This window comes from Armigeres subalbatus, chromosome 2, assembly GCF_024139115.2.
Source record: "Armigeres subalbatus isolate Guangzhou_Male chromosome 2, GZ_Asu_2, whole genome shotgun sequence".
Classification (NCBI taxonomy): domain Eukaryota; kingdom Metazoa; phylum Arthropoda; class Insecta; order Diptera; family Culicidae; genus Armigeres; species Armigeres subalbatus.
This window is the reverse complement of record NC_085140.1, coordinates 72081305-72106531: the sequence shown is the minus strand read 5'-3', so window position 1 is coordinate 72106531 and position 25227 is coordinate 72081305. Positions and strand designations below refer to the sequence as shown.

Below are 25227 nucleotides of genomic sequence, written 5' to 3'. Positions count from 1 at the left end.
CAAGCTGGCCCCCCATACCTCAGTATGGACAGAGCAACGCTAGCCAGAAGCTTGCGCTTGCTGGCATAAACCGCAGAGCTATTGGACATCATCCGGGACAATGCCACTATAGCTGTGGAGGCACGCTTGCAGGCGTAATTGACGTGGCTACCAAAGGTGAGCTTATCGTCGATTATTACCCCAAGAGTTTGATTGAGCGTTCAGAGGTGATCGTGCAGTTGCCTGCCCTTATCACCGCTTGCTGCTCCGACTTTCGGTTGTTAACAACAACCACCTCAGTCTTGTGGTGAGCCAGTTCTAACTTCCTGGAACTCATCCACTCCTCCACAATTGCGATCGAGTGGGCTGCAGTCAACTCCACCTCTTCGATCGATTCGCCGTAGACCTCCAGCGTAATATCGTCAGCGAAGCCGACGATTACCACGCCCATCGGGAACTTCAACCTCAAGACACCGTCGTACATGACGTTCCATAACACCGGACCCAGTATGGAACCTTGCGGAACCCCTGAGGTTATGTAAACGCACTTCCGACCCGCCTCCGTGTCGTATACAAGTACTCGATTCTGGAAGTAGTTTCCGAGAATCTTGTACAGGTACTCGGGAATTCCAAGACGCAGGAGCGCATTTGCAATAGCTGCCCAACTGGCACTATTGAAAGCATTCCTCACGTCGAGAGTCACTACTGCACAATAGCGAACTCCCCTCCTCTTACGCTGGATAGCTATCTCCGCGGATTTGGTAACCGACAAGATAGCGTCTACGGTCGACTTACCCTTTCGGAAGCCAAACTGGTTACTCGATAGACCATCCGCACCCTCCGTGCGTATCAACAACCTGTTGAGGATGATCTTCTCGAGCACCTTCCCCGCCGTATCAAGCAGGCATATTGGTCTATATGCCGACGGATCCCCCGGTGATTTTCCCGCCTTTGGCAATAGGACCAAGCTCTGCCTTTTCCATGCTTCAGGGAAGACTCCCTCGTCCAGGCATCTCTGCATGACAGATCTGAACATCTCGGGAGCCTCGGCAATGGCCGCTTTAATGGCCAGGTTCGGAATACCATCCGGTCCTGGCGCCTTACCTACACTAAGGGACTGTGCAATCCCCGCAAGTTCCGCCACAGTTACTCTTCCCACCCTGGCTCCTGGCAGCTCCACAAAGGGAGGCCAGAGGCTTGGGTCGTGACGTGGGAAGAGCCCCGCGATGATCCTCTCCAGCATCTCTGGAGACCGCTCTGTAGGGGCCATCGCCCCACGTGTCTTGGCCATTACGACCCTATAGGCGTCACCCCATGGATTCGCGTTGGCACGTTGACACAGGCCCTCGAAGCAGGCTTTTTTGCTTGATCTAATCTCAGTCTTCAGAGCGGCTCTAGCAGCTACGAACGCCACCCGTCGTTCAACACGCTCCTCTTCTGTGCGTGCTCGCTGCATCCGCCTCCTTGCCCGTAGGCAGGCGCGGCGCAGGTTCGCAATTGCTTGAGTCCACCAGTAAGCCGGTGGTCTCCCATTCCTAGGGTGGACTTTCCTAGGCATGGTGGCATCGCATGCACGCGAGAGTACTGTTACCAGCTGCTCGCCACTCAGACCGAGAGTATTGTGCTCGCGGCGGAGCGCTTCCTTAAACACCTCGTCGTCGAAGTATGATGTCTTCCACATACGAGGACTAGGCCTCGCCCCTTCTTCCGTCCGCTGAATGCTGGTCGTATAGTCGATACTGTAGCGAACCGCCAGGTGGTCGCTGTGAGTGTAGCCATCATCTACCCTCCAGTTCGAACTACTCGTTTGGCCAGGGCTCCAGAACGTAACGTCGATAATCGACTCGGCACCGTTCCAGCTGTAGGTATTTTTGGTACCGACATTAGCCAAGTCCACATCCAACATGGCCAGTGATTCCAGCAGGATCTGCCCCCGTTGATTCGTGGATCGGCTTCCCCATTCCACGGCCCAAGCGTTGAAGTCCCCCGCTATCACCACCGGCCTACGCCCCATCAAGTTAGCCGTCAAACAATCTGGCATTCGACCGAACTGCTCGATCGACCATCGAGGAGGCGCATAGCGTGTGTGTGTGTGTATGTGTGTATGTATGTATGTGTGTGTGTGTGTGCGCAAAACTATGCAAAAATTTTTCTTTTCATTTTTCAGGCACTTATCCTTTACCTCTCGCGCAACAAGTTGCATTCGACGCATAGTGCTGTCCCATTGTTGCCTATTGAAAATTGGCCGGATCGGACTATGGGCTCAGAAGTTATGGCCAAAATACATTTTTTTTTATATCAAAAACAAGCGCGTGAAAATTTCTCACTCATTTTTTAGGCACTTATCCTCAACCGATTTGTTCGCAACAAGTTGCATTCGACGCGGAATCCTGTCCCATTGTTTCCTATTATATTATATCGGACTATGTGCTCAAAAGTTATGGTCAAAATACTATTTTTATAACTCACGAGAAAGGCTCCATCACTGCTAGGTGGATTAATCTGGGTTTTTTTCCTATGGACCACAAGGGTATCAAACATTTTTTTAAAATTATTACAGACTTCGTGCTGAACTTGAGTCATTTGCTCCAGGGAATTCTTGTATGACTCTTTGATTAAAATTTAAAAAAAATTATACGTGTAGACCTTAACCCCGCTACGCGTGTAGACCTTAAAACCCATACTTCAGGGAATTCTTGGATGACCTGGAACGGGAGGATTATTAGAGCATGTACCATTAAAAACAGTCCTTTAGTTACGCGTTATAAATCCGAGGCCTATATTCCAGTTATTTTTGGAGCACCTGGAGGGGATTAGCTTTTAAAGGCATATTTAATTTGGATCAATAGATTCAATAGAGCATGAACTATTTTCAAAAAGAGATAACATATTTTTGGTTACGTGAGTGGTTTTCAAGGCCTACAGTCCAGGGAATTGTTTGATTGCCTGAAACGCAAGGTTATTGAAGGCGTATCCAATTTGATTTCATGGATCAAATAGAGCAGGAGCTATTTAAAAGTAGGGGGAGATCCCCCAGCGCCGGACACCTCCCAACACCGGACACTTCTCAAAACGATATTTGCAGAGGTCCTTCCACCATCTAATGTAGTGCAAAGGAAAGCTATTTCAAAGTCCTTTACCTGTAGGAAAAAATTGATCTTTAGGTTGAAGGCTTTGTTCAAAATGTGGGATTGAAAAAAATGGTCAAAATTTTCTTGTTTTACCTTACTTTAGAAGGTTTTATTCAACAAGATCAAATTCGATCGGAAGCATTCTAATCATGTAGAGATGGTCAATATCAGCCATATTTTGAATAACGATCATGATTTGTTAGATATGTTATGTAATTGTGGTGCAAAATCAATTTCGTCTATCCGGCAGCTGTCCCCCAGCTGTCCGGACAGTGAGATTCTTATGTAAGCAAATAGTCATTTTTGCACCTGTTTTGTTAAACTTACTTCAATTTAATTGCTTCTTCTTGCTAAAGTATCAGGAAGCCACAGAAATAAGTAGAACAAAAATTTTAAGATGGCATTGATAAAAGGTGAGAATTCGAAGTAGGATGTAGGATGTAGGATGTAGAGAGTCGAATAAGCTCTATTAACACATTTTAATATCCACAACTAAAAGCAAGTGAAAAATATTGCTATTCTAAATGATGTCTCTACTCATATAATAGCAACTTCGCTATATTTGAACATGATGCAAAAGTGTCCGGTACTAGGGTGCGTTTAGGGAAGTAGTTTGTTGAAAAAAATTATCAGAGCTTTCGGTCATTTCCTACCTAAATTACAGCTTCCGTTTCAACTTGCCCCGGTGTACCTTACGTTTTTCTGAAAGGTGAAATTTTCCACCAAAATTCATCATTAAAATACATTGTCGCAAAACGTGTTCAAATGCTCATGTATAGTTTGTATGATTCATCAATGATCATATTTTGTGTATATGGTATACCAGTTAACATAATCCGTATAGTTCGTAAGATTTTCGTTAAATGGCTTATGTGTCCGCCATTGGGGGATCTCCCCCTATATAAGCCATCTAGTAACGCGTAGGCCTATACTCCAGGGAATTCTTGGATGACCTGGGGAAAGGAACAGCTATTGAAGGCATATCTAATCTGATTAAATAGATAAAATAGGGCATGAACCATTTTCAAAAAAAGATAACAGTCCTTTGGTTAAACGCGTAGACCTTAGTGCTTATACTCCAAGGAATTCTTGGATGGCCTGAAACAGAATAGTTATTGACGGCGTATCCCATTTGGTGACATAGATCCTGTAGACCTCAAGGCCTATACTCCAGAAAATTCTTGAATGACCTGGGCTAAAACATTTATTAAAGGCATATCAAATTTGATTCGGAAGAATGAATAGAAGAATAGAGAGAATAAGGGGTAAGCTAGAGTAAACGCGACGTGCGATACGACGCGACGCGACAGTGCAATTTGACAGCCTGTTGATAATGATTGTTATTCTTTTGCGTGTGTCGCTTCGCATCGCTCGTCGCGTTTACTCTGGCTTGCCCCTAACCCTTTGTTGGCGCATGTAAACCTAAAGTCCAAAAACTCCAGGGAGCTCTTGAATGAACTGGAAAGGAACAGCTATTGAAGGCGTATCCAATTTGGTTCACTAGATCGAATAGGATTTGAGCAATTAAAAAAAAGATAACTGCCCTTTGGTTACGCGTGTAGACCTTAACACCTATGCTCCAGGGAATTCTTGGATGACATTAAATGGTTATTGAAGGCGTATCCATTTTGGTTCCTGCATATGAACAAAGATATCATTCCTTTGGTTACGCGTGTAAACTTTAACGCCTATACTCCAGGGAATTTATGGAGGACCTGAAACAGGAAATTCTTGGAGACATTCTATTTTGTTTTAAGGATAAAATAGGACATGAACCAGTTTTTAAAAGCGATATCATCTTGTTGGTTATGTGTGTAGATCTTAAGGTGTTGGTTACGTGTGTAGACTCCAGGGAATTTTTGGATGACCTGGAATGGAACACTTGTTGAAGGCAAATGTTTCAGATGCAAAACGGCTACTTAGTTCTTTGGGTTTGGTTGGCCTTCTATGACCTGGGTTTATTTTTGATGACAATATTGCTTGAAATTCTTGGCCGTAAAAAGAGGGCCGTAAAACGAAGTGACGTATAAAAAAGTGCCGTAAAAAGAGTTTTGAGTATATATCAAAACGATTAAAAAATATAATGCAACATTCCTCCAAGGATTCCAACGGAAATCCCCCAAGGATTTCGATGATAATACTCCGAGGATTTCGATAAGAATCCTTTAGTGATTCCGACGGCAATGCTCCAGGGATTCCGACGGGAATCTACAAGGATTATTGTGAAGGCAATCCACCAGGGAGTCCGAAGGGAATGTTCCATTGATTTCAAATCCTCCCGGGATGTCGACGGGAATCCTCCAGGGATTCCGACGGGAATATTTCAGGAATTCAAAGGGAATATTCCAGGGATTACAACGGGAATGTTCCAGGCATTCAAACGGGAATGCTCCATAGAATGTTTCAGGGATTTCAATGAGAATCTTCTTGAGATTCCGAATTGAATTCTTCAGGAATTCCGATGGGAATATAATATTCCAGGAATTCCGATGGGAATGTTTCAGAGATTCCGTCACAAATCCTCCAGGAATTCCAACGTGAAAGTACCAGGGATTTCGTTGGCAATGTTCCGGGGATGTAGAAGCAAATCGTCGAAGGATTCCGAAGCTATCTGTCGAGGGATCCCGAAGCAAATCGTCGAGGGACTTAATCCTCCAGAGAGTTCGAAAAGAATCCTCCAACAACTCCGAAGGAAATCCTTCAAGGATATTGAAGCAAATCGATGAGGAATTCCCGAAGCAAATCATTGAAGGATTTCAAAGCAAATCGTCAAATGATTCCGAAGTGAATCGTCGAGGGACTCCGAACTAAATCTTTGTAGAATTCCGAAGCAAACCGTCGATGTATTCCGAAGCGAATCGTCGAATGATTCCGAAGCGATTCGTCTAGGGATTCTGAAGCAAATCATTGAGGGATTCCGAGGCAAAACGTCTAGAGACTCCGAATTAAATCTTCAAGGGATTCCGAAGCAAATCCTCGAAGGATTCTGAAACACATCGTCAAGGGATTCCGAAACAAATCTCCGAACGATTCCGGAGGAATTCCGAAGCAAATCAACGAGAGATTCTGAAGCAAATCCTCCATGGTTTATGAAGGGTATCCCCTTTAGATTCCCAAGGTTATTCCTCAACGATACCGAACAGAATCCAGTGTGAATACCTCTGAATTTCGGTTGGAATACTTCGATGATTCTGAAAAGAATTCTTTAAAGATTCCAATGAGAATTCTCTGAAAGAGAGGAGAATTCTGCACGCTTAAAATCAATAACACAGAGATGTGTTTGCTTCACACAAAACGGACCTAATGCAGCACATCCCCTAGATGAGCGACAGTTACACAGGCACAAAAATGCCTCGTACGGTCGTGATAACGGTCCTTTTCAACATGTAAACGTTTGTACAGATTCCTTGTTTCATGAGGAACCAAATACTGTTGAAAATATTGAAATCAAAGCTTCAACAAAACCACACGAGCTACTTTTGTGGCTGTGTAACTGTCGCTTATCTAGGGGATGTTCTGCATTAGGTCCGTTTTGTGTGAAGCAAACATATCTCTGTGTTATTGATTTTAAGCGTGTGATGTGAATTCCTCTCGGATTTTGATTAGAATCCTTCTCAGATTCTGATGAGAATCCTTCTCGGATGCTGATGGCTCATTTGTCTTACACTCATTTCATTATGATAGGGTAAAATAAGGGAGTTAACTCTTTTGTTTTCAAGCTTTTTCAGTAATTCATTACCGTCGGGGACCGAAATCCGTACAGCACCGAAATTCGTACACTCCATGAGATATCAATAAATTAAGGAGGGTTAAAGGTAATTAATTTAAGAATAATTTATCCTATCCTGTTCAGTCAGATACTTGACAGTAAGCTTTTAGGGCATTAAAATGGAAAGAAGGCTTTGAAATTTAAACAAAAAAAAAATGAAAAACAAATCGCCACCCACCAAACGCGTAGTTTCTGCCGCCATTTAGTTTTCGGGTAGAGCATAATTGCACTAAAAGTAATTGTGTTTCAATTGATAATTGCGAAACATTACATACAATACAAATAATACAAATCGAAGGGATCGCTTCTCAAGGTGCGTTTTGAACTATTTACAGTGGTAGTTTAGTCAATCGAACTGCTTCAGTTTAAATATTTAGCTAGAAAATAGCTGTACGGATTTTGATCCTTTGATTCGAAATCCGTACAGCTATTCAGGTGTAGTTGATTTTATTCATTATTTTATCATGTTTTTCTTAGTTTTTAATGAGTAAATGTAAAACACTTCAAAAGTAGAAGCCTTCATGCTCCTGTGTCAATGACAAACGTTTTATTTACATTCGATTCCTATTTTCTAATGACTTTTTCATATACTAAGGTGCTTAAGTGTACGGATTTCGATGCCCCACGGTATGCTATATGTTGAAAATTTATATCACTGCTAACTAACTTTCTCCTAGGAGGGGCTATTTTGTTTTATAGAGAGGGCTAAGAGGGCTATTTTTTGAAAACGATCTTAAGCATTCTGTGCATATTAAGTTTCAAGCATGGGAATATGGGAATATTAAATCATTAGGACATGATTTCAGTACCGTCGCACGCCTTAGGTAGGTACCATTCTTGAATTATTTTGCGTTAGAAATGTCGAAGAGTTTTCCTATCCCGAGTAGTGAGAGTAGTGGCATGAAGTCCGAAAACAACTTTACGTAAATTTTCCCGGCAATCGATCATGCTGATTTGTTTTTCTTTTGTAGACATAAAAGGACAATTTTTTCGACTTTTGTTCCCTGGAGAAATCTTCTCTTTACATTGGCGACTTAGGATTGATGTTTAATGGGTAGCCAAATATCTGATAATGGGAGTACCTTAATATTTATATTTTCGATGTTGAAGAAGTCTTCAACGGCTGATTCCGTAGATTTCTAACTTCTAATCAGTAACTCCGTTTTACATGGATGAATATCAAGTCCAACAAATACGTATAGGTGCATCAGGGTTGTAGTTGTTTCATTAAGTAACTTTATGTCATGACAGATGATCAATCATCCACATATGCTAATATTATCCTTTTCCTATAGAATTTCCCGGAAATGTTTCCTTAATAAGTAACATTTTCGGTTTTATAAGGGTCATGGAAATTATTATTTGCTCTACAAGACTTATATAAAATTATTATAATACCCGAATGTTACTCGGGATCGTATTTCCTGATCACTTTTCTTGAAGGTCTCTAATTTGAAACTTTGGAATGACCCTCCTATCCCACCAAAGGAAGTATCCCTGCATAATCGCACTTACGGGTTAGGTAAAATATTGTTTATTGCAATAGGAAACATTCAATATATTTATCAATTACACTTGACTACTTATTAATTGTGGAAAAGCTAACGCTATTAACAATGAACACATACTATTTGCGCGCTTCTTTTTATCTAACACACATCCAAACAACAACACAGCTCTACAGATCAATTGTCCGTATAATGCGCCGGATCCTTCTCCTTCCTATTCTAGAGGAATCGGTGACCAGCAACTCGTTGGCGACCACCAACGCCACAGCGTATACCCCGTTGACAACGCACACGCCAATCAGTACGATATTTTGCGCCTTCAAGGCCTTCGGGAGTATCCTCAGTAATGCACCGAAGAGGTACATCGTCATGTGTGCGCCCACGAATACAGCTGCCGGCAGCAGAATAATCTTATTCCTTGGACATACTTCCACCAACTGTGCTAGTGCTTTGCCGAATGTGAAAGATGTCATTGTGATTGTTGCCAGCATGATGTAGAAACTGTACTTCATGTGAGTATTGGTCAGACACACACTCAGGGCAGCGAAGTTGGCTGTAAACGAGACAATCCATTGCTTGCCTGGGTTGAACCACGTCACTATGGTTTGTAGACCAACGGGGATTACCACATTGACTAGTGTGAACCAGACGTAATCGTTGCTGTCGAAGGCGACCAACCTGGGCAGGAATGGTTTTTGGGGCTCATCTTTGCCGCTTATCAACCTGAAACAAGGAAGAATAATTTTGAAATATAAATAACGAAATCGCAGCGGTACAAGAAAATTCACCATTGCAACAAGACACTGTTGATCGAAGAGAGCATTATAACTCCAAAAACTGCTACTCCTATGAACTCACGGAAAGCGTAACGATTGCTTTCTTCAAAACAATCCTTCAGCGAATTATTCCAAGATTCTCGGGGATAAAACATGATGTAATGCACCATTGCAACGATCAAATCCATGAAGTATTTGGAATTGGTCCACACCTGTTGCATATCGTAATTCATCCACTCTATTAGTGCATTGCCTAGGCATTGTGCCATTGCCCCTAAGACGATTGAACCGCTTCTGTCGCTGCTTGAACTGTAGATCATGATCTGATAATAGTACAGCGTCACCTTAGCATCATGCAGCAATTCCAATGCGAAACCACATACAGGCAACACATCTCGAAGGTAGCCCATGATGCATCCCAGTGCATACCAAAGGCAAACCGGTGGGTGGACGATGCTAAGCAGCTCTCTTACATTGCTCACTCTAACGTTGCACGTAATTAACAGTGCAATTAACGTGGGTCCAATTGTCTGCGCCAGATACAAATCCGGATGGAAATCGATGCCAACTTCACCTTCCGCAGTTTCGGCGTGGTCCGTGTTTTCCATCCACGGGTATGGGTCACGCCTGAAGCCAGCCAGAAACAGCGCCATTATCGATAGCCGAACAACCTCTCTGTTGACAGCCGATGACGTTGGTGTATTTATAATATTTTCCACTTCGCCAATGTTGTCGCCATCGGTAGGAATCATTTCAATATCACCACCTTGCACTTCAATCTCCATTGTCATCTATCTACAGCGGGAAGCTGCCCAAATCTAACTGGACGCTGCCGTTTCCGCAATGGCTGCAACAGCTGGCACACCAAGGTTTCCCATTTCTGAATGGATGCATCTTGTTGTTGCAACTCGTGGCACGATGCGTTTTCGCGAATGCACTCCACATATGTATCGATCTATGCTACCAGTAGACACGAGACCGGCGTGTGGCAGTTTTTGGCGCAAGCGTACACATTGGGGAGCATCCGTCCGTATCGTAAGGATCACGAATACTATTTACGGACTGCGATGATGTCATGCAGATCGGGTGGGTTTTCCATCGGTGGAGGGGGGCTATCAGCTGGTGGAAATGGAGAGTGTTTAGAGGATGGATAACAGATCATGAATCACTATTGTTGAGCTGCGGGGAAGCAAACTAATGGTACTTTCTTACTCGAGAGTGGTACTTTTCGTACGAAGTGCATGCGAAATTTTTCTTTTATCGTTCACATTTAATAGGTGGTATGTCAAACGGTTACAAAAAAAATCATTATTTTTAAATATGTGAAATTTGTAAAGATTATAAAATTCATGAATTTCAAATTCTGCTTTAAATGTATATTCACGAGAAAATCTCTATTTTTTGAATATTAAAGCCATAATGCATTTGAGTAATTGTTGTTCCACAACCTAAAACTAATTAATTGTTCGCTCGATGTCGATATTATTGTTTATGGAGACGCATGGTACATAAAATACGCATTTTTTGATAATTCCAACACTTTTTTCCGTTTCACAAAGTTAAGTCACATGTTACCCATTTAAGATCTATTTTTTTTAATTTAGAGATGTCAATTTGATGCGGAATTATAACACAACATCCACCATCAGTCATACTTGTCTCAGTTAGTCCCTATGGCCTGCGATGGTACTTCTAGGGGTACATGTACCTCAGATTGAGAATCTCTGCTTTAGAGTGTAGTTTTCCAAAAGAAAACTCTCATCATTGGGTTTCGAGCTTGTCTTGGAATCTTAGTTAAGAATACTTTTAAAGGTTTTACTGTTTTTTTCTTTTCGATAGTTTTGCTGTTAGTCCCTTTTGACACAGCACCGACTACTTTTTGTTCGACTTTTGGCGCCTGTCTGACGCCACTTTGGATAAAGGATTGAACTAAAGCAGACACGGCGGGTGGAGTCTGCTAATGGCGCTGGTTTCTTGTGACCGATTTGGCACCGATCTGGTGGCGCCAGTCCGATGGCAAGCAATGTCTCATTTCTGCCCTAATTGTTGACCCCTTGCGAGAGAAACGCCGCAGGAGTAAACGGAAATGGGTCATTACGGACTGGTTGGAGATTTGGAAAATTAAAATGAGCTTGATGTAACAATGAGAGTCTAAAAATAAACTTTAGGAATTCAATATACCTACATCATGTTTTTCAGGAGAGAGGGTTACGCTCCATTCACAAATAAGAGGAATTTAATTTAAAAAGCGTTGTTATTGAGTTGCTAAAAAACAGGCCAAGCTTCATTTGGATTCAATAGCTCGAAGAAGAAGAATAGGTTATTTCTGTAAGTTTTTGTCGCCGGCAGCGACAATCGACGTAGCGGTTTTTTTTTAATGCTTTTGCTTCTTTAGGGTTTTTCTTTCCGAATTTTTTCTAATGCCTTAAAGGGAAAATATTTGGAATATCACTGGAAAAAATGAATGAACTATCTCATGAAATTTTAACAAGTTTTCTCAAATTATTAATTCCGATTTTTTTCCGGATTTTCCACGGAGTATTTCCACTGTAAATTCATTGACGGTTCCACTAGCAATCCTTAAAATTTTCCAAGCAAATCTCTTTAGATTTCCCAGACACAATATTTCGAATTCCCAAAGAACATTGTTTGGAATTTCTAAGTCAAAATCTATGGAATTTCCAATTGAAAATATTTGGAATTGCTCAGGGAAAATTTTAAAATCGTTCCAAACTTAAACGTAAATTACCTCAAGAGGTTCTTCAAAATTTCAAACCGACATTTGGAATACCAGCGGAAAGCTCTGAGGAGTTTTCTTCTGAAATCTGAAATTTTCACGAGAAATTGCACGGAGCTTGCACGGATTTTCGTTCAACTTCTATGTAAAATTATTCAGGGAAACTTTCCAAAATTTCCACTAAAATTCTTCATTTTTTAAATTTCAGCCGAAAGTCATCTATCCCAGCGGTTTTTGGCCCTGGGTACATGTATCCCTGCAACCAACCAGAGAATGCATGATTTTATGACAATCTTTCATGAATTCCATGCACAGATTGCATTAAGGTCACTCCTGATAGAATCCAAGTTTCGAAGTGCTCGCGTTTTTGGGGCACACCACTCGATACGGAAGCAACGCACAACTGTCATTTTTATTTTTTCACGCATGCTCCGACGCAGCAAAGCTGAATCAACAAAAATGACAGTTGTCCGCCTCCTCCGTATCGAATGGTGTGCCCCCGAAAACGTGAGCACTTTGAAACATGGATTCTGTCAGGAGTGACCATAAGTCAATATAGCAAGCCATTGCATTAAGTCTCTGGTCACGAGAAAAAAGAACTAGGTATGTGTTTGTGTCTAGAATCTATTTTTAAACTCACATCGAGGAACGTTTCTTTGTACACTTCGCCAACCTTATAGGTTTACAAAAAGATTTGGCCGAATACGAGAATTGAACCTAAGACCTCCACCAAGCCTAGCACTATTCAACTGACGTACTAGCCACCTGGACTATACACCAGATTAGAGAAGCAGTGATAGAAGGTAATATAGATAGCAAAGGTGAGGTATGTGGAATTGGCACCATGTTTATCTGCGTCGTTTTCCGCCATAAAGTTGACCGGAGTCGGAAAGATTGTGTGAGTCGAAGTTGTACTGCTGTACACGAAGCGGACGTATTACAATTCCAATCAAAACTTATAGATGAAGTTTTGATAATTGTGTATTTTTTAGTTCAAAACTTTGGCTTGTACATAATATTTATTGCGATGAGTAAAGTCAATTGAATCCTGCCCTCCACATCCAGCACAATGTAGGAACAAAAGATAAAACGGACAAAACGTCGAATGAGCAAATTTAAAAAAAGAAATCAATGCAATCTACCTGTTCGAAACAAAATGTTAAAAATATGCTTCTGAACTAACATCAAGAATATAAAGGTTCGGAAGCGTCTCTTTGAGAGGCATTAAGGATTTTTTATCGGAAAATCTCGGTTGCTTCGTTGCAAGATGATTAGAAGCATCCTGCTATGCTTTTCGGAAGCCTTCTTCCTAGCAGCTCGATGGCCTCCTTTCAAGAGGCTCGGAAGCCTCCTTTTAAGAGGCTCGGAAGCATTCTTCTACCCCTCTCGGAAGCCTTCCAAGCAGTTCGAAGGCCGGAAGACTCCTTTTAAGCTTTCAAGCCCGGAAACTTCCTTACTTTTAAGAGGCTCGGAAGCCTCCTTTCAAGAGGATTGGAAATCTCCTTTGAAGAGGCTTGGAACCCTCCTTTCAAAAGATTGAATTCAACCCTTCAAGAGGCCTGGAAGCCTTTTTTCAAGCGACCCGGAAATCTGCTTTCAAGAGACCCGGAAGCCTCCTTTCAAGAGTCTCGTCAGCCTACTTTTAATAGGTTCGGAAGTCTATTTTGAAGAGGCTCGAAAGCCTTCTTTAAGGCGGTTCGGAAGCCTCCTTTAAGAGGCTGGAAGCCTTCTTCAAGATGCCAGGAAGCTTGTTTTCTAGAGGCTTGGAATCTTTCCTTTCAAAATGCTCGGAAAACTCCTTTCAAGAGGCACAAAATTTGACGATTCGCAAGATGAATTTCAGAACCAATGCTCTATCCAGTGGGAGCCAGTTTTCCAACGAGCTTCCAAAAGTGTGCATCCAACTGCTCTCTGTCTTGTATCGAATTTGGCTTTCAAAGCAATGTCATTTAAGTGGAGTTTCGAAAACAATGACAGTTGGGAAATTATGTTTCCGAAACAACCAAACCAAAACCAAAACTATTTGGAAGCACAGAGGTCTTATAGCGTAGGCTTGGAAGCCTACTTTCAAGAGGCTCAGAGACGTACTTTCCATCCCGCCTTCCAAGAGGATTGGAAAACTCCCTTCAAGAGGCTCGGCAAACCCTTTGGGATTTTTGAAGATATTTTCGGTAGTTTTTCTAGAGTTTTTACTACATAGCATGTAGTTCGGATCGCGAACTTCCAAACCAACAGTAATCATTCTCAAAAAAAAGGTCTGAAACACCGCCATGAACACCAAAAGGTTGTTTTGTCCCAGGGTGCTTTTTACCTCAGTTTACCCTATCTTATGATTTTTGATTTACAGAAAAAAAATATGAGGTTACTAAAAACTTTTCAGGTTGAGAACCGCTGATCTAGCCGAATTCCATTTGGCAGAATTGAACGTTTGGCCGAAATGGTTATACGATCGAAAACGGTTAGGCCGAAAGCATCATATGGCCGGGAGCGTCATACGGCCGAACTGATAATTTGGCCGAAAAAGCCGTTTGCCTTAACAGGTCGTTTGGCTGAATAGGTTATGTGGCCGAAAATGCCGGGCCAATTTGGCGGAAAATGTTTGGTCGGATGACTAATATGCTCGTTCGGTTAAATGGCCCTTCCTGCCAAGCGACCTATTCATCCAAACATTTTTTTCGGCCGAAGGAAAAACCAAACGAATTTTTCGGCCAAATGGCGCTTTCAGCTAAACTGCATTTTCGGACAAATGACCTAATCGGACAAACGACTGTTTTGCCCAAAAAACAGTTGTCTAATTCGGCCAGATGGCTTTTGGCCTAATGGCATATTCATCAAAACAACTTTCGGCCTTGTGGCCTTCGGCCGAATGTTTTTCATCCAAAGAATTTCGGCAAAACGGCCCTTATCGTCGATTGGCAGAAAGTCATTCGGCGGAAAGCCATTTGTTCGAGAGCCATTTGGCTGAATATCACGATGAGCTGAAAGTCATTTAGCCGAGTCCCATGTGAAAATGATTGGACCGAATATGTTATTACCCTGAAACCGACCTACATACGGCCAAAAAGGACATACGGTCAACAGATCATTTGGCAGAAGATTTCGTTTGGCTCGTTTTGTCCGAAAACGTCGGATTCTTTCAAAATTGGCATTTGACCTGAAGGATCATACGTCCGAAAATGTCAACATGTTCATTTTTTCTGAAATCTGGCCAGTTCATCCAAACGACATTGGTTTTCGGCCCAACAAATGACATATTCGGCCAAATTCCAATGTGAAATCTTTGGGAATTTCCACTGATATTTCAAAAGAAAACTATTATTTATGGTTTTCACAAGAAGTTGTTACTGTTAAAGTGCAATTTCAACATTGAGTAACGAAATTGATTTGTTCAATAGTTAAATGCATTGCATCAATTGTTTACAATAGTTCTATAGAGTCTTAGAGTGTTTACTGATCGACTCATACCATAATCTTCTGAATCCGTTGAAAAACGGCTTACTTTACACGGATAACTTTCTGACCTCTTTTCGTGACGGTCCCAAATTTGAAACTTTGGAATGACCCCCCTATCTTACCGAAGGACGTAATTCTACGTCGAAAAATCGCGCAAAACAAAAATATATTAGCACTATGAAAAATAAAAATTACAATTATAGAAGAAGATTTTTCCGTAAAGAAATCAAAAAAATAGAAAAAAAAATACAAAATTTCCAAAGCATTTTTTTTTCAAAATATTTTTGTTTTTAATTAAAAACTTTTCATAAAATATCAAAAAGAAAGAAAATTTTTTAAAAAATATAAAATTCTCATTAAAAAAATAGAAAAAAGCAATAAAATTAAATACATTTTCCATGAAAAGCACCCTTGCTTGCTTTTTTATATTCTTTTATGGAAATTTTCTTATTGATTCATTTTTCATTTTTTTATAGAGGGATGAAGGCAAATCTGCAAATAGACACTTGAAATTATCGCTCAGAGAGTGGGGTTGACGGTACGCCGGACCCACTAAACCCACCCAAGCAACGCATGGAAGGTTACTTGAGTTACCCTCTCTACTAATATCCTGGTTCCCCTAGGAACTGCCTTCCAGTGCTGGAAGTGTTCATGTCTTCTGGGAGATAGGCAGTACTTAATGTTCTCGCTCATTCACGCTCACACAGGCACTCATCCTGTACGAGGCTTACTTTGGCTCTCTCTAACATACCCTCTGACACATCCTGACACTCTTTTCGACGCACCATATGAGTCTTACTTGGATACTCACCACTGACATACCATGTGAGTCTAACTTAGGTGCTCACCCTTTACGCACCATGTGAGACTAACTTGGATGCTCACCCTACCACTTGATTCACGCTCTAGTATACCAATCTGAGACTTATTTGGGTCCTCACTCTAGCACACCCTGCCACTCCTCTTGACACATGCTGACATACCATGTGGGACTTACTTAGGTTCTCACTTCTTGACATACCATGTGAGTCTGACTTGGGTGCTCACCTCTAACATGCCACGTGAGGCTGACTTGGATGCTCACTCTACTCTCCTCTGCCATGCCTCGAGGTGTCGATAGCGATAGCTCGATGTATGTGTGTATCTGTGTGTGTATGTGTGTGCACAAAAGCTAAGTAAAACATTAGACTACTTTTCATATAGTAATCCTTAACCGATTTTCTCGCAACAAGTTGCATTCGAAAGGTGGCAAGGCCTTGTAGATCACTACTGAATTTTGCGACGAATTATTAAGAAAATGGTTGGCTAAATGCGAGAAAGGCAGTATCACTTTTCGATGAATTAAGTTGGGTTTTTGTGAAAGTTTTTAATATATACAATATCTATTTTTTTCAATTGATTATTGCTAATATTGAATAAAGTTTTATACAATTTTAACAATTTTATACAATTTATTTGCAATTTCAGCTTTTGAAAGTGTTGATATATTTTGTCTTGTGCAAAATTTTTAATTATTGATGGAAATTTTGCATTTTTTTTGGAAATTAAATATTTATTTATTGCTTCTGCCCTGATTTCTTTATTGGCAATTTTCTAATTGGAAGTGCACAACACATAGTTCTTACCTATAATACTCGTATCAGTACTTTTCTGAAAAGTGAAAGTGCTTGAAGGATGTAGAACTTAGACATGTTCACATTTTGCATATAGGTACATAGTTATTTCTGTTTCCTTCACTTCGTATAAAAAAATAAACAACCTTTGGGTTCATGCACAAATACCTTACAGAGCATGACATCATGTGCATGGGCCCTTGTTATAATTTATCATTTTTATCTTCTTGCAGCTGCTAAAAGATAAAAAAGCAGTTAGTAGGTACCTTTAAAAATAAAAGACAAATGTTGAAGGTTTAATAAAAAGAGATATCAACGAATAGCTAGGCTTAGACTATGGTGCTTTATCAGTTCACAATTTGGATAAAATAATCATTAATCCTGCGATGATAACGTTGTTTCGAGCCTTGATTATACGTATTACACATCTTCCATTTGTATTCTTTCAATGCAATTGGAAACAAACATCTGATTCACTGTTTGCATCCTCGAAGCTGAAATGAACTATTAACTCTGTTGATAATGACATCCACAGTTTTTCACACAACTTTATTTAATTAACTTGGCGCGAAGAGTGTCTGATCCCAATAAGGAACGCAGACCAATTCATGGCACAGAAAGTGTACTTTGTGAAACGTAACTCACATAAGATACGGTCGTCTTATCACGACGACGGATGGTTCTTCGTATACATAATAATATTAGAGGTGTACGATATTTTAAATGATTTCTTTCCGGAAGTTGCGAAACCACATTTCGCGGAATCCTATATTGAAATTATTTTTTCTGACGTTGTTTTGTATAATTAACTGTTCCGATTGTGACATAGAAATATTTAAAAGAAGATGAAGAAGAAGATTCTCATTTATTTGTTAAGACAGGCTTAGAAATGAAAACTGTTGAATTCGTGGTAATCACCGTGTGCTGCTTCTTCTAATCATATGCAAGCTTGTTACTGATGGAATAACGACTATTTAAATTTCTGTAATGCAAATATTGCTATCTGCTATTCAGCTGAGTGGTCCCCTACTTTGAATTGTGTGCTGATCACACTATTTTGCACTGTCACTATAGAAATAAAAGATCATTTTCAATTCATGAGGAAACAGAACAAATCCCCTCATGAATATTTGAGTAACAGAAAGAAAAATCCTTAAATTTTATTTTTGTTTCATCAGTGCCATGCCTCCATTTTCCGTATTTCGTTTCATCTCGTATCGGTATGGAAATAAATCCCACATTGCATACCATTAATTTATATATTTCATCTCAACCGTAATCACATCCGAGCTCCTCTCAGCACATTCGGCCAGACTGCTCAGAAGTGCGACAGTTCAGGTGAAGGGATCACAAATTACAGTGTTTCGTTGATCTTTGCCGGCAAACTATCGGTATAGTTAATTGTGAAATTAGTTGCAGAACGCTAGTTTCTCGGAACGGGTCGTACATTTATCCAACGAGGCTTGCCGAGTTGGATAATTACGGCGATTGATGTGTTGTGATATTGACGTGACGTGAAGTGATATAATAATGTGCCACCAGCAGCAGAGCGGGACTTGCCTTGTCATATTCACGGGTTGTTCTAATAAGTGCTCGATTCGGAGATTTTTTGCTCGTGGTGCGATGGTGATGAAGACTCAATCACCATGGGTATCTGTGCCAGAGTGTGGGTCCGGTAGGTACAGATGGCTCCCTCGTCCAGCCGACATCTTAAATATAATAAAAACGTACTATTTGCATGATGCTGATAAAGCGACGCGTTGCCAAGGCAAATGTTCTCACCAATAAAATTTTCATTATGAGTTCTTGTTTTGTTGAAAGCATTCCATAACTTTTAATTTTGTAGAAAGATGAACATAAATGATGAGATTTTTTAGCAAATCGAAAGCAAATTTGTCTAGTTTGAGAGGAATGAATTAAAAGATTTCATCGTTCGAAAACATAAAACATGCATTACATATAAAAAATATGCGAATCGGTACCATTTAAAATATGTAAATGTAACTGTAAATAACGGTATAATCAACATACTCATGGCCACAACAACAGATTGAAGATTAATTAGGTGGTGAATACGTATAATGATAATCACATTTTAAAAGTGTAGATTTGTTTCCAATTGCAATATAATTTATAAATTGCCGGTAGGTTGACATTGATTTGAATCTGCTGTGATCAAAGGGTGGAATTTTGAAAGCCAACAGCATGTTAGTGATTTTTTTTAAGTGGAATAACTTTACAAATCTATATAGGGTATCTGTTCCCATATTAAAAACAGCCCGTATATTAATCTCAACCGTCGATAAACCAAATAAAAAATCAATTTGATTACAATTTCTCACATCGTATGTACACAATAATGAATAGACCACCTTCTCCAATGTTTGGAATATTATTTAAAATTCCGTTTGAGTAATGTTTTAGTTCACAAGACTCAAATTATTAAAAACAAAATTATAAAACACATTCATTTTCATTTTCCTACCTCTGAACTGTTGATTTGATGCACTGCTCGATTGCTACTGGCAGATTCATCTCATTTCACGCCGTTGTTTTCCACTCAATTTCAAGCTAAAACGAATGAATCCTTTCAAAATACACTTCACAACACATAGAGCACATCACAATTTCACTATAAATATAATCATATTTGAAAAACTAACGCGATTTCCTATAGTTTGATATAGGTTTATTTCGAACAACGTCTAAATTATTCTTGTCCGTATTCCAAACTATTTACATGGCTTGCAGCATCGGCAAGGGTTGCCGACCTAGATTTTTATTTCAAAAATGCTTGAATGAACTTTTACTGTGAAATTCAACTCTTATGTTTGTAAAACAAGGTATATCGAAGAGATAAGCTATGACAAACATAAAGTTAGACTGATAAGTTGGAAAACTACAACGAAAACTGGAATTTTGTAATTATATTTCAACTCAAATACAAAACATTGAAGAATTCGGCATCACTGCAATCATATCGTTACGTATACACACAAGTAATAGTGTGCGTATTTTATGTTGGAAACAGTATTATTGATGTAGGTACAGGCATAGGTTTAACTTTTTTTTGAATGTTATTGAAATTGGTGCATGGCAGTGATGATGTTTTTTAGCTAAATACTTCTATAATGTGATAACAATTTCATTTTTGAAATTACCAAATTGTTATCAATTAAAAATGACGTGAGCCGAGCATAATTATTCTCATGTTTCTTGATTATTGGGTGAGAAATAAATGCATTTCATATGCGCATTGGCTTATTGTTATTGATATAGGAACAGATACCCTAATAGAACTGAACTGAAAACAGATGTTTTTAAATCTTTCGTTCATTTGGTAGGCGCATTTGCCGTGAAGCGTTACGGAGCCAAAATCATATTTTTTTCAGTTTATGATTCTTATACTTACGGTTAGTTTTGGGGTACCGAAACACTCGCGGTTTGGTCGAGGTTAGGGAATAAAATAATACAGTAAAAAGAAAGGAAATTTAAGATGTCTATGTAACTACGATACCACCGGGTCATAAAAAAATTCAACTTTCCTGTGATGATTAGAAAATTATTTGGATATTTTCAGTGGTGTTTCTTCACTTGTAATTAAATGAGTTATTACTATCCCATTTAACAGTGATGTCTATCCAATGAAACTTGTTTATTTGTGGTTATCTTTGTAGAGACGCAGAGGTTATTTAAATAACTGATTTCGTTATTGATCTTTGTAATCATTGAGTCAGTGAAACTAGCACAGTTAGAATAATTGATTTACACTAGTGCGCCGTTTTCTGTTGACTCATTGTGCAATTTCGCTGATTCTGGTCGATTACCGAGAACTCGAGTAGCAAATGCACATGTAAGCATTATAATTGTGATTTTGAGGATCAGTTTAATGATCCTAAAAGTGATAATTCTTTACTTAATCGTTGGTTCTCAACATCCGATACATTCCCAAAATTGTGGATGGTTTTGCAAGAAGAAAAGCCGTCCGAAACGTCAATATTTGATGTCACAATGGCGTTTACGTTTCATTCTGGCTTTAGGAGAGATTTAATTTTTCCTAAATTTTGTCGAGTTTAATTTTTCTTTGCTCATTGCAGAAACTAGAGAGAATAGTCCAAAATGGTTAAGCTTGTTCGATGAGTTATCCATTTAACATTAGCATTAGCATTGAGCAATTCGCACAAATTCGTAGGTGATACAAGCCAAGACTATTGTATGAGAGTAGCATCACTTTCATCCGTTACCACAGATATTGATTTGGGACTAATCACTATCTCTTAGATGGAAGTAATGCATTCTCCAATAGTCGGGATCTGTCCTGGCCACGTCCTTGCGAATGCCGAGGAAGGGGAAGGATGGTTAGTTTGACACCTACTTAAGAAAGAAGCAGAGAACTCTACGACCTCTCATAGCCTATGAGTCATAGGTGCCACGGGAGGTTTTGGGATTGTGTGGGATCGTTTTGGTACAACGTAAAGCACAGAAAGAACTAAGATAGAAATACAAAGTAGGAAAGGGACGAGTCTGGAATTGAACCCACGACCTCCTGCTTATAAGGTCATCGACTCATCGATACCAAAACCAAAACACTGAAGTTCTTCTGAAGTTCTTCTTCTTTTTGGTCCCGATCGACCAAAACACTGAAAAAGTTTTCAAGTAGAAAATGAAATTCGTATCTGTTTGATATACATAAAAATTAATTAGTGGAGGTAAATGGAAGAATAATAGATGTGCATAGTAGGGCAAAGGGGAGCAATATGCCCTAGCAAAGCGAAGACTGTTTTTATTGTCTTAGTTGTGTCGATTTTTGTAGGTTTGCCAGGTATTGCCTCATGCAGCAGTTAAACAATATAGCTAGCTGATTTATAATTTATTTTATTAGCAACTGATGCAACTCGTGGTTCATTCGCCTCCTTCACGTACCGTCCGCCGTCTGCACTCCACCATAGATGGTACGCAGCACTTTCCTTTCGAAAACTCCCAGTGCGCGTTGGTCCTCCACGAGCATCGTCCAGGTCCCGTGTCCGTAGAGGACTACCGGTCTAATAAGCGTTTTGTAGATAGTCAGTTTGGTACGGCGGCGAACTCTATTCGATCGAAGCGTTTTGCGGAGTCCAAAGTACGTACGATTTCCTGCCATGATGCGTCTCCGAATTTCTCTGCTGGTATCGTTATCGGAGGTCACCAGTGAGCCCAAGTACACGAATTCTTCAACCACCTCGATTTCGTCACCTTACGTTGTCCTCTCTTGAGCCTCTTCCTATCATGTACTTCGTCTTCAACGTGTTGATGACTAGTCCAATCTGTTTAGCTTCGCTTTTCAGTCTGATGTAGGCTTCCTCCATCCTCTCAAAGTTACGTACCATAACATCAATGTCGTCGGCGAAATCAAATAACTGGACGGACTTTGTGAAAATCGTACCACTCGTGTCAATCCCTGCCCTTCGTATTGCTCCCTCCAAAGCGATGTTGAATAGCAGACACGAAAGACCATCCCTTGCCATAACCCTCTGCGCGTTTCGAAGGGACTCGAGAATGCCCCTGAAACTCGAACTACGCACATCACTCGATCCATCGTCGTCTTGATCAACCGCATCAGTTTATCCGGAAATCCGTTTTCGTGCATTAGCTGCCATAGCTGGTCCCGATCGATTGTATCATATGCGGCTTTGAAGTCGATGAATAGATGATGTGTGCGCATGTTGTATTCGCGGCATTTCTGCAATACCTCCGTTCCTCCGTCTCTTCACGGTCACGATCTTCCTGCTGGCGCTTTTTCCTCCGAAAAATCGAGTTTTGTCAGTTCCGCGCCCGTTTTTATCGTGCCTCGTTCGCCCACGTGCGGTGTTGCAGCAATCTCGCCCATGCTGCATTCTTCTTCTCAACTAACTGCTCACATTCGCCGTCAAACCAGTCGTTTCTCTGATCCGGGGGCACCGTGCCTAGTGCAGCGGTTGCGGTGCTTCCAATGGCGGATCGAATATCTCTACAGCCATCTTCAAGAGACGCTGGACGTTTCTGGACTCCACAGAAATTTTGAAAGGGAATTTGGATCCAGGATCTCCCGGAAAATTGTTTGCAGGAATCTCCGAAGGAACTAACTGAGAGACTTCCGAACGATCTCCCTGAGTAGCTTCCGAAGAAATTCCTGAAGAAAAATTCATAAGAAATTCTTGAAGAAACTTCATGAGGAATTTTGAGTGATATTTTGTAGGAATTCAGCGAAGAACTCTTAGAGCAACTTCCCAACAAATTTCAAAATTTCCGGAAAAACATTCTGAAGGAACTTCTGGAGTCGTTCCTGGAGGAACTTCCGGAGGAATACCTTGAGGAACTTCCTGAGGAATTCCTGGAAGAACTTCCGGAGAGCTTCCTGGAGAAACTTCCGGAGGAATTCCTGATGGAACTTCGAGAGAAACTCCTGGAGGCACTTCCGGAGGAACTTCTGAAGGAACTTCCGGAGGAACTCCTTGAGGCACTGCCGGAGTAGCTTTCGGAGACACTCCTGAAAGAACTTCCAGAGACACTCTTAAAGGAACTTCCGGAGACACTCGTGGAAGAACTTCTGGAGAAACTCCTGGAAGAACTTGCGAATAAATTCCTGGATAAACTTGCGGAGAAATTCCCTCTTGAAAGAATTCCTTGAGGAACTCTTGGAAGAATTCCCTAAGGTACTCCTGAAGAATTTTCAGAGGAACTTCCGGATGAATTTCTGCAGGAACTTCAGGATGAATTTCTGGAGGACTTCCAGGAGAATTCCTGAAGGAATTTCCGGATGAAGTCCTGCAGGAGCTTCCGGATGATTTTTTGGAGGAAATTCCGGAGGAATTCTTGGAGAAAATTTCGAAGGAAATCTTGGAGAAACTTCTCAACAAACAATTTTAGATCAATAAGTTAACTTTTTGGCTTAAGAAGATTGTTTTTGGTTGAATAAGTGTTCAATCAGCTTCCAATGTTTGTTGGGTTCTAGAGGAATTCGTGGAGAAACTTATAGAGAAATTCCCGGAGGAACTTCTGGAGGAATTCCTGGAGGAACTTCCGGAGGAATTCCTGGAGGAGCTTTCGGAGATTTTTTGGTGAACTTCCCAAGGAACTCATTGAGGAACTTACGAAAAAACTCCGTACAATTTTTGACTTTTGAAATCAGCTCACGCCGACCCACACCCAACCCAATTAACAATCGCAATGCTTCGAAGATTTATGCTAGTTTTATAGAGGTTTTATTACGGCATGTAGAAATGCTTAAAGTTTTATTTTGGTTTTATATAATTGTCATTTAATTAGATCCGCAAGAGTACTTGAGAACTTTGTTTTGAATTCCAATATAAAACCACAGCTCTTTAGATTCTATAATGCTCCTGTGTTCCTCCTCAGAACTAAAAAATGGACATAAAGCCAGCAGTTAAGTTATATGTTGGTTTTGAACAAGACTTATAAGAGCTGCCAAGCTTCGTAGATTCCTGATGTATAAAACCCACATATAACCTTTAATACTGAAGAAGACCTGCATAGGAATACGAAGCTTTAAACTACTAATATGGATAGAAACCAAATTTCAAATACAGTACAAATTTTTTGACCCACGGAAGTCTTTTCATTTCGATTTCAGTCGAAAATGAAAAAAAACATTAGCATTTTTTTATGTCGTGAATTACGTAGAGGGGAATTGTTCCGATATCCATCTCTCTCACTGAACATACATTCATCTTATCGGGAAGCAAATAAATGCGGCACCAATTTCGTAGCTTCTTTTTGTCAACATGCGTACTTCTGCTGAAAAAAATCACAAATCAAAATCAAATACCTTTCTATTGCTCTGCTTTAAATGGGATGAACATCGAAGCCATGAGATGAAATCCAGGAGCAATTCTCTTATATATTTAAGTCGTCGAAAAAACTATTCAGCAGCATTTGCTAATGAGGGGTATGAAAAAAATGATTTAATCCATAAATGCTTTGCCAATTTAACACGAGTATAACACTTTTATGGTACAAGGTATACCATTTAACAATTGTCACTATATGCTATTCAATTGAAATACTTACTTTTAAAAGTACTTGCATGCGACACCGAGGGCTGAAAAAATTTGTTTATGATTTTTGCCTTTCTCGTACAACAAAGTTGTACCGAAAAGCTATAGGACTACTCCAAAAAACAACTTTTGATAGAAGGCCCGGAGACCTATAGTGTTGTATACCGATCGACTCAGTTCGACGAATCGAGGTGATGTCTGTATGTGTGTGTGTATGTGTACAAATTT

At 40.3% G+C, this 25227-nt stretch overlaps 2 protein-coding genes across 6 annotated transcripts in view; one reads left to right on the top strand and one right to left on the bottom strand.

The window, feature by feature from the left end:
- The window catches only part of LOC134209028 (monocarboxylate transporter 9), a 145089-nt gene that overhangs the window by 71521 nt on the left and 48341 nt on the right, over nt 1-25227 (top strand). The window contains exon 1 of one of the 5 annotated variants that reach the window (XM_062685010.1): nt 18276-18641. The exons of the other annotated variants lie outside the window; for them this stretch is intronic. The gene's annotated coding sequence lies outside the window, so the exon portion shown is untranslated. Of the gene's footprint in view, nt 1-18275; nt 18642-25227 lie in introns of those variants that run through there. 5 annotated transcript variants of the gene reach the window in all.
- LOC134214531 (uncharacterized) lies at nt 8408-10273 on the bottom strand. The gene is made up of 2 exons (XM_062693892.1): nt 9176-10273; nt 8408-9110 (listed from the first exon to the last, which is right to left on the bottom strand). The coding sequence occupies exons 1-2, from the start codon at nt 9952-9954 to the stop codon at nt 8558-8560; spliced, it is 1332 nt and encodes a 443-aa protein (XP_062549876.1). The 5' UTR covers nt 9955-10273; the 3' UTR covers nt 8408-8557.

Coding starts and splice junctions, on each gene's coding strand:
- LOC134214531 (XM_062693892.1), bottom strand. CDS start 9,954: ATGACAATGGAGATTGAAGTGCAAGGTGGTGATATTGAAATGATTCCT. Junction 9,111..9,175: donor AACAGTGTCTTGTTGCAATG/GTGAATTTTCTT, acceptor TCCTTGTTTCAG/GTTGATAAGCGGCAAAGATG.